Source organism: Chaetodon auriga, chromosome 21, assembly GCF_051107435.1.
Source record: "Chaetodon auriga isolate fChaAug3 chromosome 21, fChaAug3.hap1, whole genome shotgun sequence".
NCBI classification, from domain to species: domain Eukaryota; kingdom Metazoa; phylum Chordata; class Actinopteri; order Chaetodontiformes; family Chaetodontidae; genus Chaetodon; species Chaetodon auriga.
In genome coordinates this window covers 16,510,294-16,524,697 of record NC_135094.1, presented here as the reverse complement: position 1 = coordinate 16,524,697, position 14,404 = coordinate 16,510,294, and the positions used below count along the sequence as shown (strand labels likewise).

The 14,404-nt window shown below is 42.3% G+C and overlaps 1 protein-coding gene across 1 annotated transcript; it reads left to right on the top strand.

Moving 5' to 3' along the window:
- Positions 1-319: 319 nt before the first annotated feature.
- Positions 320-9,914, top strand: sh3glb1a (SH3-domain GRB2-like endophilin B1a). Its single transcript, XM_076761810.1, has 9 exons — positions 320-521; positions 1,000-1,141; positions 2,003-2,131; positions 3,289-3,422; positions 4,299-4,391; positions 6,619-6,708; positions 8,000-8,100; positions 8,645-8,879; positions 9,468-9,914. Exons 1-9 carry the CDS (start codon positions 459-461, stop codon positions 9,573-9,575), a joined length of 1,095 nt encoding a protein of 364 aa, XP_076617925.1. The 5' UTR covers positions 320-458; the 3' UTR covers positions 9,576-9,914.
- The last annotated feature ends 4,490 nt before the right edge of the window (positions 9,915-14,404 follow it).

Here is a 14,404-nt window from a genome sequence, read left to right as displayed (position 1 = left end):
TTCAGAATAGCATGCATGCTTTAAATTTGAAATTGATATGCTTGTTGTTGTTTTATTACCTTAATTGTGAAAAGTTAACTAAAACACGTAATTTAGAGCAAACTTCTCTCTACAGCGCAGTTATAATAATCGACGGGATAACCGACAGGAATTAACAGCCGCATTTATCTAGACTTGTGTTGTATCCTTTCACTGTGTAACTATCCGCCTTTGCAAACATGACACAACACTGACGAAAACGTGTAACGGTCAACAGCCAGGGCGCATGCGCGACATTCTTTCACAACGACCAGACCGACGAACGACGTGAACCATCTTAACCGTATACCATCTTTGTCAGGATTAACAGCTGGGTGGAACTCGACAAAAAAGTTGCCCCAATGACATTTTCTACAGGGATGGCAGTTTGACTGTGAGACAAGCTAGCTGTTGTATCAAGTGTTTTTCACCGCTGTGCCATGGATTTTAATGTTAAGCGGTTTGCCGCAGATGCCGGTACTTTCCTGAGCCGCGCGGTGCAAGTAAGTTAGCTTGACTAATTCGTGAAAGTTGTTGCTAACCAATGTTAGCTGCTAGCTTAAGTAGTCAGATAGCTTTAGCTCGCCTGCTAAGAAGCTAACGCTACCGTGGCTGTTGTTGTGTAGGTTAGCTAAGGGTTAGCCCGTTATCAACTGAAAGTTCTGTACCCTGGAAACTTTGCTACAGTTACACTATATGAGTAACCCTCTGACATTTCAATGTTTTTTAAAGCCAAGACATTACTGCTGTTTAACATAACTATCAAATAAGGCCTCAGAAACCATTAGATAATGCTACAGCTATTAACATTAGCTCGACAGATAACGTTTATTTTGTAAGCTAGTCCGTTCAGTTTGCTGGCGTCTGTTGGAACCTGAGATCAACCACGCCTTGCATGACACTTCAGTCGCCGTAATCTTCATTATCACTTTCTAAGCAGTAGTTCATGTGCACATTATAACCGTATGTTTTCATTTTCAGTTTACAGAAGAGAAATTTGGCCAGGCTGAAAAGACAGAGTTGGATGCCCATTTGGAGAACCTTTTGGTCAGAGCTGAGAACACCAAACAATGGACAGAAAGGATTATGAAGCAGACAGAAGTGTTACTACAGCCCAACCCAAGTACGACCACACTGTTGTCTCTCTAATGAACTTCACTCAACTGATGAACAAAATGCTGTTATACTGGATCTTTTTAGGGCAGTTTCCCACCCTTGTTGACCCCTTTATTGGGGGGAAAAAGAAATCACCAAACCCCATTTATAGATGGGTTTTGGTGAATGCCGCTGACTTTACTCATTAGTAAAATTTTTTGAGTACCTGACACAAAGTACTGCTTTTTCCATGAGACTGGTCATTTTTAACCATAAAATTACAGCAGTGTCTGTAATATGAGCCAAATCAGTTCTTGTTTAAATGTGTTGTTTTGACACAAAACATCAGCTGCACTGAGGAGTTGCTCAGTGATTCAGAAAATGCCTGAATTTTGAAAATGTACATGTATGCCACTAAGAGGGGGGTCAAAGAAAAAATGCCAAACATCTCTGAGATGGTGTTTGACACACATCAGTTGGTAGGGTGTCTGTGAAGTCTGTAAGCTCAGCTGTGCATCCTCCTCAGCTCACACCATGATGCTGTATTGCTGTAGCACATCCACAGTGTAGGCACAACAAACACAGACAGACCAGCTGCTTGTTGCAACCATGTGCAGCACTCGGATTTGGTGAACTGGATTTCTTCTTTTTATCTGCAACATGCCACAGATATGGTGGTTGTGATTGACAGTGTCTATTCATGTGATGTGATAACATGAAATAAATCAGGTTTGACAGAGAAGTTGAAGGGCTTTCTTGTCATGGTCGTCTTGGTTGCGTCTATGTTACAAATGTAAGACATGCTGTTTGGATTCACTGTCCTAAGCCTTTGGCTCCTTCACTGTAGTCTTATGACTTTGTAATTGAATTTTCTTGTTGCCATCTGCAGACGTCCGGCTAGAAGAATTTGTGTATGAGAAACTGGAGAAAAAAGCCCCTACGCGAATGAACAACCATGAGCTGCTGGGCCAGTCTATGATTGAGTCTGGAAATGAATTTGGTCCTGGAACTGCCTATGGTGAGTGATACACTGAGCTGCTTTTGACAGTTCGACACAAGTCTTTTATGATTGCAAACACAGGACCCTATGATTTCTGAAGTGCAGAAAACATGGATGGAATTGCGGAATTTGATTCTAACAATGGAATTAACAAATAGAGAATATAGAGGAAATTGCCAAAATGTGGATGCAGTTTATAAAAATCGGGGTTTTCCCTACCATCATGAATGTTTTTTCACAGCTCCTAAGTCAAAAAAAAACAACAAAGAAACTATGTTGCTATGTTTTGGCATACATGTTCTTCTACACATGTGAGGACCCTCAGTAACATAATGCATTCCCTCACCCCTTACCCGAACCATAACCATCACAACTAAAGGCTTAACCCTAAGCGTAATCTGAACCTAACTCTAACCTAACGTGTAAAACCAAATCTTAACCATCAAACAGCCCTTTGAAGTTGTGAGGACCAGCCAAGATGTCCTCACTTTCCAGAAATGTCCCCACTCTGTCAACACACTCTCAGAAGAGCGACCACATTGGCAGATGCAAGACACAAGTTCATGTAGACTTCATGGCTACATGCGTGGAGTCAGAGATTCTGTTGGAAAAAATGAAAAAGCTCTGTCCTTTTCGTGTTGAGCATTGGAAACAAGGAGCGTTGTGAGTAGCCTCTGTCAGAACCACTTACCCGGTGTGTTGGAGCTGCATGTGGAGGCTGTCCTGCAGAAGATCTGTTTGATAAAAAAATAGTGCAGTGCATTATTACATCCCATTCACTCATATTCATTACATTTTGAATCTTTTTTTTTACTGAATTGTTGAAATTTTCTCTTTCTTTTCTGATGCTTGAATCGTCAAACACAGAATTCAGACAAATTAAAAAAGAAAAAAAACAGAATCTGGGAGAAAATGGAATGGAATGTGTAAAAATTAAAAGCAGATTTCATAGGGCCCTGAAAACATCAGTATCATCCCTACTCTGTCCTTCACAGTCAGTATACTGTCATTCACGTCATCAACTTTTTAACCGCCTTTGAACAACAGCACTTTGTATGTGTCCACAGGCCTCTGTGTCCTTTCAAGACTGAAGTATTCAGGCCTTAGTTGACTGGTGCTACAGTGTACAGTGTAGTATTGGAAGTGAAGCCATGTTTGTGCTGCTGACATTACAGGAAACGCTCTGATAAAATGTGGTGAGACGGAGAAGCAGATTGGTGGAGCAGAGCGGGAGTTTATCCAAAGTGCTGCCATCAACTTCCTGACACCTTTCAGAAACTTTCTAGAGGGCGACTTCAAAACCATCCTGGTGAGTTGGACTGCTGGCTACAGCGGGTCATGAATCACTTTCACTTTTCACCGAACTTTGAACTTTTATCTGGAACAAACTCTGATCACTAGTGGCTGTAAAGTATAGATGAGCATAGCCTTGATGACGGCTCCTATCATTTTTATAGTCTCGGTAAGCAGAAATCATATTGAACTCTGTCCAGTGTCCTCAGTGCAGTTCAGAAGTTAATCTAAAGGATATTTATTTCTTGATGTTGTTTCAAATGTTTGTTGAATTAAAAAAAGGCAAAATGGGTTCAGATCTGGCACAGAAACAGTACTATGAGAGGATTTCCTTCAACGGGCGATCACAAGACATGTGCTTGTGCATAAGGCTTAGAGGGTAACCACATTACTCCAGCAGTATGACCCCTACTGTGGGGTTTACGTCATTACCATCATCACTGTTTGTTTACTTTGATCTGGCAGCAAATTGTCTGTTCTTATCAGCCAAATTTTACGCTGCAGTTAAGTTTCTGTGAATACTTCCTGTTGCTTCTTCAGAATCAAAGCCTTTCTCTGGCTGACCATTGTAAGGCTTTTACAGTAAAGCAGCTACAGCATCCAGCAGTCAATAAGAGGTTAGCAACTGTCAACTCACTCAATGAGTGAAAATGGCCTGCCTACCCTGTGCACCTGCTTGATGCTGATGTAACTTGCACCATCAGACAATTTATCAAATGGCTCCTAACATCCTGCACATTGAATGTGGGGTCCTATTAAGAATCCCAATATCATTGTTCATTCTCCATTTATTGGAAAGTGGATGCAAACCATTAATCTCATCTTCAGGATGTGTGGCAGTATGTGGTTAATTTTGAGGCTATTTGAAGGTTTTATTATGTTTTATGTCCAGAAAGAACGGAAGCTGCTGCAGGTCAAACGTTTGGATTTGGATGCAGCTAAAACCAGGCTAAAGAAAGCCAGGATGGCTGATGCTAGAGCTGCAGTAAGTACACACACACACACACACACACACACACACACACATACACAAAATCATGACTGTCAACACAGCACTTTCAGTTTTTTTTGCATCTGGATGTGTTTCAGTTACTTTAATGCAGATTAGTGGACGGTGTTGGTCACTTCTCCTTTCTTTAAAATCATTTGCCAGTTTCCCTTCAGAGCAAGAAAAGCTGTCAGGGCGTATCCGACTGTCTCTCCTGCTGAAGTCACATGTCACACAAGTCATGACTGACACACCAAATTACCCAACATGAAGCTGACCATTTTATCTCTTGTGACTTACATAGTCACATGAGCTGCTATGGAAAGTTTATACTTCCCTTTTTCTGGACAGTTGTTTTCTTCTGCCCTTAACCTTTGTTTTATCTTCAACAACTGGGTTGATTTTCTCTCTTTTCTTTATAGCACCAGGGCTCAACACTTAAACTTGTATTTTTAGGGTTATTAATGAAACAATTTTAGGGGCATAGATGACATTCCTGTGCCATGTGGTGTGTCAGGCGTTACCAAAGTGTCCCAACAGGGCATGATGATTAGGATCAGCATTAAGATCTATCACACTTAGGATGAAACACAGCACAAAAGGGCATGCTTGAGGTCTTTAAACAGAGAGTTGTTTTCATTTACATATATAGTTGCAGAGCAGTAACACATCTCATTCTAACTGTAAAAGTTGCATATAGACTGTCTTGTCTCTCCCAGGGAAGACTGTCATCCCGTTAACAGTGTCTGAAGATGATATCTCTAATGACCTCTGGACCGAGCCAAGGCTTGGCTCGTTTACAGAAAATCAAAAACCCCTAGTCTGCATGAGGAAAGGAACACGATGGGCGTGCCAGCAAGAAACTAGATGCTGCTATTTGGATATTCTTCGAGATGCGGTATCACTTAAAAAGTGTGATGTAACGTCAGTCGTGCGTGGACATTAAGACAGCGGGCAGTATCCCAGCAAAGCTCTTTGGCTGCAGTCTTCAGAGCATCTAAAGTAAATTAGTGGTTTTTTGGAGCACAAGTTTCCACAAATACAGGAAAGAAACGATCTAGCTTGAGACACATTGAACACTGTTTCCACCCCTCTTTAAAGAGCTATTATATTATTCCCCTCAGCGTATTCAGAGCCAGGTTATGCCTGCGGCTTGTCAACATGCTCATTCAGCTTTTCCAAATGACAGGACTGTCTGGTGGTTATTGACAGTCAAATGTGTTGAATTAATGCAAACGCGTGTACTGACAAGAGCAAACTTGTTCGCTCATGAAAGAGAAGAAGATGGTAGATGGTGCTGGGTGACACCATCTACCATTTCACACCACCTTTAATCTGCGAAGGTGGTGTGAAAGCTGAGGGATGAGAAATATGTGTGCGCTGCATCGTCAGAGTCCTGCCACTGTCTCTGGAGTGTTTTGTTAGAGCATGCAGCCGCCTTGCTCACTCTCTCTCTGTCTCTCTCTCTCTCACACACTCACACACACACATAAACACAGAGTGTAAGGATGTGTTGTGTTGGCTGTGGCCGTGCAGCAGCTGTAGCTCTAACTACTGTGTCACTGTTTTCAAAACGCAAAGCAGCAGATGTGAGCAGAGGAAGTGACAGAGGTGAGTGGAATGTTGGAGCCATCTTTGAGTTGAACACACACACACACACACACCAAACCCCCTGGTTGCAGCGTCGACAGCTGCTGTCTATCCCTTTCTCCATCTCCTCCATGACACACACTGTGGTACCTCATGGAAAACCTTGAATCCTTGTAGACGAGTCCTACAGGAGCCAAACATTGTAATGACTCTCCCTTCCTCTGCACCTCTAATGTACGCTGGAGAGAGTTGAGGACTTGAAGGGCCATTGTCCCTGCAAGTCTCAACTCCAGAACATATGTTTATTAGACTTTATAGAAAGTCTCAACAAGCCATTGTTCATATTGAATCCTTTGGCTCAATATGAGGAAAAGGAAACATTTCCCTCAGGACAAAAACATCATGTTCATTTGTACGGTTGTGTGCTTTTCCCTGTCTTTCCTCCATGACCCATCGTACAAATCCAGTGTTAGTCTGCGACATGTTTTAGGTCCTTTGGTTACGGGCATGTATCTTAAAACATTAGACTTGTTTTTGCTCACTTTGTTCATCATCATTTCTCCAACCCAGACACTAGTGTGTGTGTGTAGTGATGTTGCTCTGTAAAAACCTTCTGTTGTTTCTCCATCCTCAGGCAGAGCAGGAGTTGAGGATGACCCAGAGTGAGTTTGACCGTCAGGCAGAGATCACCCGCCTGTTGCTCGAAGGCGTCAGCAGCACCCACGTATGTAACTCAGCTCAGGCCAGCTTCTGTTTTCATCATCATTCAGTCATTAAACAAGGATCGTGACGGGAAATTGTTGTTGTGCTGGTGGGTCCTGAAAAACGGAGAAAACAGTTGACCAATTTTCCAGTTGTGGAAAACACATGGAAAATGAGAGAGAAAGTAAAATGCCCTGGAAAATCTTGTGTTGTTGTGGAAAATTATTTCCACGCTCTCCGATTTTCCTTTAGGTGAGAACGAACTTCTCAGCGATCTGTCAGAGCTTCCCCAAACAGAAAACACCGCCGTCTGAAAGGATCAGTCATGTTTACGATCACATTAACATTTAAGTGGTAGTTTATGGATGAAAATATTTTGAACAGTCTCCTCTCGGTGATGTTGTGGAAACACTGTGAACACATCCACAGGTCATTTCACAGGGCAGCACATGCAGGCTGGGTGATGTTAAAACTTAAGAGGCCCAAACGCTGAGTAGGACCACTGATTTCAAATGTGCGTTGGGCATTGTCGAGAGGGTTGGATGATAATGAATGGGGAGCCGGGGTGAAAACAATGATTGAGGGTCAAACACTGGCTGAATACTTGCTAACAGTACTTTTTTGCTTTGCTACTATTGTCTCTTCAAAGGCAATGCTGCATTGTTAAAGGACAGTGGACCACAACATGACGGGAACTGTTTAACTTTCATAGCAGTTCAATCACTGTGAGTGACAGTGATTAGCCTTGTTGAAGACTTCATGTAATATTACTAAAGATGCTAAAGAATGGTGTGATACACTGATGAGAAGCAGTGGCAGTTAAGGCAAACTCCACTCTGAGTTTGAAGTGTTTGTACTTACTCGTAGGTGTTACAGTTCTGACTAGATTTGTCAGAGGGTAAAATTATAGGCTACCATTGGTGTTGCAACTCAAGAGCATTGTTGAGACTCTCCGTGTCTTTCAGACTGCATGCCTCCAGTTTGTTATGCAGACCTTCTATTACAAATGTACTGCTTCGCCGAGATAACCCTGGTGACATCATTGGGGTTGTTTCAGACTAAACAAAGCTCCTTAAAAAAACAGAATAAATAAAACTCCTCCAGAGCCACAAGGAACATTGTACAACTGTTTCCACAGACTGAAACATACTCCTCTCGCCCCGAATGATAAAAATGTTCCCCAAAGGTTTGGTATAGAAAGATGTGTCACTTTCACAAATCTAACCTTAAGTTGTAAAATCTAACATGTGGAAGGTTTGATAGAAACTTTCAGTGTTACTCTCTCACGTCTGTCCTTCCCTGTGCGTCCTCAGGCACACCACCTACGCTGTCTGAATGACTTTGTGGAGGCCCAGACTACGTACTACGCACAGTGTTACCAGTACATGGTGGACCTTCAAAAGCAGCTGGGCAGGTGAAAGACCGCTGTCGCCTTTCATTCTGATTGTCATGAAGTCATCACTTCTGATATCACGCTGTTTTTCCAAGCACTTTACTGAACAGTTAAATGGGACAAGACAAGCTCCAGTGGATCAGCGTGGAAACACTCATCTCAATATTTTCCAGAGCCTACATTAGATTATTACTCATTTCAAAAGTAATAGTATTAATATACTGGTACTCTAGTGAGCAGCAGGTCATTACAGTCATGCTTCTATTATTTCTCCTGTTTTCCTCTGAAACCGGTAAATACCCGCCTCGTCTTACTTTCAGAAAGTCGTCCTACTCACAGAAGTATTGATGGCATAAAATCAAAGTGGTGCAAGTTCATGTAGTATTACGAAGAGTTTACACCTTTCAGCAGAAAGAGGAAAATGACTAATACTGATGAGCTAATCAGAGATGAGGTCACATACAGGGAGAGAAAGCGTAAAAATTGAGCTGGTAAACGACTTGCACCACCCAGCTCTGCTTCACCGCAGCCTAAGCGCTCATCCGTCTCCTCCTCCTCACACCAGTTTCCCCTCGTCATTCACCAACAACAACCAATCATCGGTGTCGGGCGGCGCCAGCATCTCGGTGCCCACCATACCGGTGTCGGCCTCCCTGCCCAGTGTGTCCGCGGGCCACGGCAGCGCGACAGCATCGGGCGGATTCAATGAATTGCGCAGCTCCAACGGCAGCCGCAAAGCCCGAGTGCTCTACGACTACGACGCCGCCAGCAGCAGCGAGCTTTCCCTGCTGGCTGACGAGGTGAGCGTGAAATAATCATTGACACTCGAGATTTGTTTGTTGTTTCCATTTTCTGCCTTTTATTCTAGAAACAACATTTTAACTACCCAAATTAGGAAGCCCTACTCTAAACCCAAGCTGACATGAAAGTTTTGTGTGAACCACATCATGGCCTACAGCTGCAGTGGAGTGGTTCCTGTACAGTAGTCTGAGTAGAGTGGAACATAAGCCACTCCCTTTCCTGGAAAAGGACTGAAGTGTCCATTACAGGCCTGTGGCGGACTAACAATGAACCAACATTACCTCATTCATTCTTGCGATCACAGAAATGTTCCAGTCTGCCCTTGAATGCGGTGAGCCAACTGTGTGGCCTGAGCTGCCTTTGATAAAAACAAGATTTATAATCAGGCGTTTCATACATTTGCTGCCTGTAAAAAGGGAAAGCAGAGTCTCTAAAGCTGATGAATGCTCCGTAATGGACTGACATGTCAGCTTTTGCCACACACATCAGTGTTACCTTGACATTGATAATGGATGATACGGTGCATGTTTTTAAATAGAGAATGAAACCTGATCACCGGATAGAATAACTGCTGTATCCATCACCAGGTGATCACCGTCAGCAGCGTCGCGGGCATGGATTCAGACTGGCTGATGGGTGAGCGAGGCAACCAGAAGGGCAAAGTGCCAATCACTTATCTGGAGCTGCTTAACTGAGACCCACAAACCCCCCACCACCAGCCCTGTGTAACCAGCTGTGATCTCATATTTATATTGTGTTGTAGGGGACAGGCCTCACTTCCTCTTCCATTCAGTCATTTTAGAATGAGTTTTTTTTTTTTTAATTTCCGTGAAAAGGAGTCTCAGTTTTAGCAGGCTCGAGCTGGAATGAATAAATGTGAGTGAAGGAAATGGACCCCCAATCCCCCGATGTGTTTGTATGCAACCGCAGTATATTTTCTAAAAACCTGCTTCCATGCCTTTGTGTTTGATGCCATGCAATCTGCAATATGTGCCAGAACATCTCCCAAACTGTAACTTTTAAAAGAAAAACAAGTTTTGTTTACAACATATATCTCAGATGGTGACCTAAGGTTTTTTTTTTAACCCTCTTCCCTCACTAATTCTTTTTAAAGACATGTTTTTTTAATGGCGAAAATGCACTTCAGCTTGAGGTGAAGAGTGATGCTGATTATTTTTAAGTCTTATTTTATAATTGATACTCTTATGGTGCAGTAGCTGTTATGATTACCCTCAATATGAATAGTGTTTTTTAACAGTGCCACATGTATTGTGTGTCAGCTTTGTTCACACGGAGCCTTATGGAACAGTGACTTCAACTCATTTTTTTCAGTGCTTTCAATTAGCGATGGAATAAGAGAAGCCTTACTTAAAATTAGCCTTTTTTTGCAGCTACACCAGCAGTATTTAGACTGTCAATTCAGTCTCTCCTCTTAACGTGGAATCCATATATTTCTATTTAAGTTAATGGCAATAGAAACGCAGCACAAGTTCAACCAGACGACGGCTGTTATCTATGATTAAATTATTAATCTTGTTCATTAATGAACAGTTTATATGTTTATGGTCTCTGGTGTGAAAAAAAAAATGCTTAAAGTAAAGACATTCATTCAGCATACTTCACCAGTTTCCCCTAAGCCTGCATTTCAACTCTACTTTGAAAAATAAAAGTCTTGTTACGTCCTGGGAGATTAAAGTATATCAATGCATTACATGGCTGCTTTCTGTTTTGTGTGTAACTGATAAGATGGCTTACAACTGTAAAATAAATATACAGTATGATGCATTGAAATAAAATAATACTATCACTTGTCATTTTTAAGTTTTTGTTTTATTTTTGTGGGTGCATGTTTTCAGTTAAGGCACTCACAGTTTGTGTCGTTATTTGTAGTGATACCTGGTGGAGCCACTAGAGGGCAGAACAGGCGGCAGTGTCAGTGTGTTGGTGTGTTGTGAAATGTAAGTGGTTGCTTTGTTGGTACACGCAAATGAATGTTTTCACCATCTAGTCTCTGTAATTTGGCACGATTGGGACACCACAGAGCCAGAGAAGTTTAATCTGTCTCAGAAAAGTTTAGAATATCAGACATGGTGGAGCTTTTTCTTTTTCTTTTTTAGTTTTTTAGTGAAAAATGTAAAATATACAGCATTCAAAAGGCTGTTACTGCAGAGCTAACAAGACTTGGAGGAAGAGTCAGCTGAGGTTAGAAACAAGCCCTCAGTCTAACTGAAATCAAGTCCACTTTTCTCCAACAGCTGATTATTTTGATAGAGTTCACAGCTCCAAATGAAAGTCACAGCTTTCTGGGCTCTGTATGAAATCCTGTCTACACTGGAATGTGTTCCCTGGTCCTCAGACTGCTCTCCACTGTTGAATTTTCCTGCATGTGCACAAATATTTTTTTCTTTTTTCACCTACGAACACAGACAAAGAGTGCATTCCCCTTTACCCTGGTGTTATTTTGGGCTCTCTCCTGTCCAATCCCCCGGTGGCTTCCTCAACTCCCACTGCTGCAGTGTTAGCAGCTGTGGAGCGGAAACATACAAATCCCCAGAAAATAACACTGACCCACTTTGATGGAATGTCTTCAAACACTGACTGACACAGAGTCTAAAAAGTAATATTGGCCTTACTTAACCTCACTTAGGTGTCATGAGGCCTCCTCTCTGACCACAGCTTCATAAAATCAGCCTGTAAAAATTCCGGTGAGATTTTGTTTTTTTGCAATCAAATTCTGTCTTTAAGGCACATGATTAAACAATAAGTCCAGTGTAAAGCGCCTCATCCTCGCCTGTCATAAGAGCAGGAAGGGTTAAGAGGAAGTGGAGTTTTGCAAACTGCCTGTTGACTTCTAAGTGGCTGCCTGTACGTCAGCATACATGGGATGGGACATTATTTTCATCTTCCAGCACGCAGCCATCTCAGAAACCAACAGACATTAACCGTTAACCTTTGACCTTAGTAGCCTGTGGTATCATATATTTAAGTTTATTTAAGAGTTCTTCGTCAGAGAAATGGACTAAATGTACAGTAATGTATAAGCCCAATGGAGAAAAGATGTGTTAGAGCAAAGATATCTGCGACTAACAATTTGTCCTCAGTACACCACAGCTGTGAGCTTAACTCTACACTACATACCATCAGGCATCCTGAAAGCTGACACTTTTTCTGTCACAACTTTATCTCTCTAAAAATAACCCCAACCGGTTAGCTTTAACAAATTCACACATCAGAGCAAGAGCATGCCTGAGGAAAAGCACTTCCTCTTTCATCAGTTCTTATTTTCTCTCATATGTTGCACAGAAAACAGAAAATACTTGTTGACATCTGCCATTTTAGGGTTCCTGAAAGTTCACTTGAGACAGGGATTTGCAAATGAAAGCAACATGTATCATCGGCTCTCTTGAACGAGGCCTTCATGTCTCTACTACAGGGGATGCTGATACAAAATAATGCATGATACACCAGGCAGGCAGTTCCACATTCTTTCTGATAGCTATCAAGAAAGTCGTGAGTCAGGGCAAAAGTTTATTGTATGGTTGCAAGAGCAGGGTTAATTCAGTTCATCAGGGCAGTCAGAGCATGAAAAAGGGTGAAACAAGAGGATAACCTGAAATTTAAGTACTACTGCTTATCTGGTATGTTGGCTGAAGGGGCTGGTTCACACTGTAATAGGGTAATCAGGGACACCACTTTATATATAACGTCATCTAAACCGTGTATAAATAAAGCTTCGCTGTACCGCAGTGCACACCTGCTGTCAGAATGCAACTCAAATGAATCTCATTTGACCACTTGAAGTCACATTTCACTTCTCCATTCTCATTCGCATCTATCTCTGAGAACCTGTGGCCGCTACTTGAAAGAAAAAAAAAAAAACAGACACATGACACGTTACACTCAGCCACACCACTTGTAAAGAGTATGGTGATGTACATTGGGTAACTCGCCTCAAGCAAGGACTTCATAACCACAGCTGGGCTGTAGGCAAAGCTGAATGAGCTGGATAGATGGATGCGATGTGAACACTACAGATTTGCCTTGGCTGTCCTATAGTTTGCATAGTGTGTAGTATGCGGTCACTTATGGCTCATGCAGCCCCGTCCAGTCCATTCACACAGCGTGTTGAGTTATCTAAGTTTGGCTTCCATGTTGTGTGAATGCCCTCTCACCTATTTCATATGACTGTTTTCTGACGTCTGACCTGATAAAGCTGAGTCACCAAATGAAATTTCCTCTTGGTCAACAATCTGTGACCAGCAGATGACCAGCAGCAACCATGATCTCTTGGTGGCACGTCTTTCACAATGTGGTCAGCCTCTTCAGCTGAGCAGTAGCAGCTCTTTATCACTCCAGGACTTGCTTAAGTTAGCCAGATGTTATTTTATATCGCCTGCTGTTAATTTTCGTAACACCCCTAAATATAATATTTGCTGGTAGATTTACACTGGTTGCAGGTTGCCAATCACAATGAATCTGGAAGTGTAGGATGAGCCATCGTTTACACTTTTTATTAATTACTTTATGGTGGTTAAGATATTCAAATCCGAAAGATATTCAAATCCGAAAGTTTCTCTGTCTCTGATCAGCTGCTGCCCTGAGTTGATTTCATTTCTTTATCACACCATTTTTGACCAATTTCCATGCTTAGCAGAAATCCTCCCTGCCCTGCAGATGAATGAAAATAAAAAAAAAAAAACCCTTTCACTCCGACCAACTGACTGATGACTTTATGCTGTAAAAGACATGTAAAAATGATGGTGTTTAGAGGCTTTGACAAGGTGTCGCTCTCTCTATGCTCCAACCACCATGACCCTGAGCATCACCACAGTGGTATTTTGGTTACTTTCTGGTTAGGCCTCCGTTTCTCTGCACAGCTACACGCTGATCTACCAGCCTTCCCACTCCTGCGCAACAAAGTTCACACACACACAAAGGTAGAGAAATGCCTTGTCACTCCCCCTCGTCCCATGCAATGCGGATGCTGTCCTTTATTTGGTAATGTTTCTGATGATATCTGTACAAATGTGCTTAAATTCAGCAGCCTGTCGCTACACTGCCGCTGGGTGCACAGCAGAATGGATTAGCATATGTCAATACATGGGTCCAAACCAACTCCTCGTGAGCACTAATACTGGAATTTCATGTCAATTTCGCATCTGTGTCTCACTGATGGGAAGGAAACCACAAACCCCTCCTCTCTGAGATACAGAACTGGGCAGTTGCTGCACAGTTGCAGCAAAACAGGAAATTTCATGTTTCCTCTGCTGCTTATAGCAACAGCTTGCATCACACTACTTCTGCATATGTTCGCTCACACACACACACACACACACACGCGCGTGCACACACACCAAGTGCCACAAGAACGCAGCCACATTTTTACATCAGGGTACATCAGGGATTAGGGTGTGGTTTTGAACCGCACTTCAACAGCAATGTGGAAAAGTGAAAATCCTGTTGTTTAGATGCTTGTTGTTGTTGTTGTTCATTATGTACATACACACCGTCATTATTGTCGACA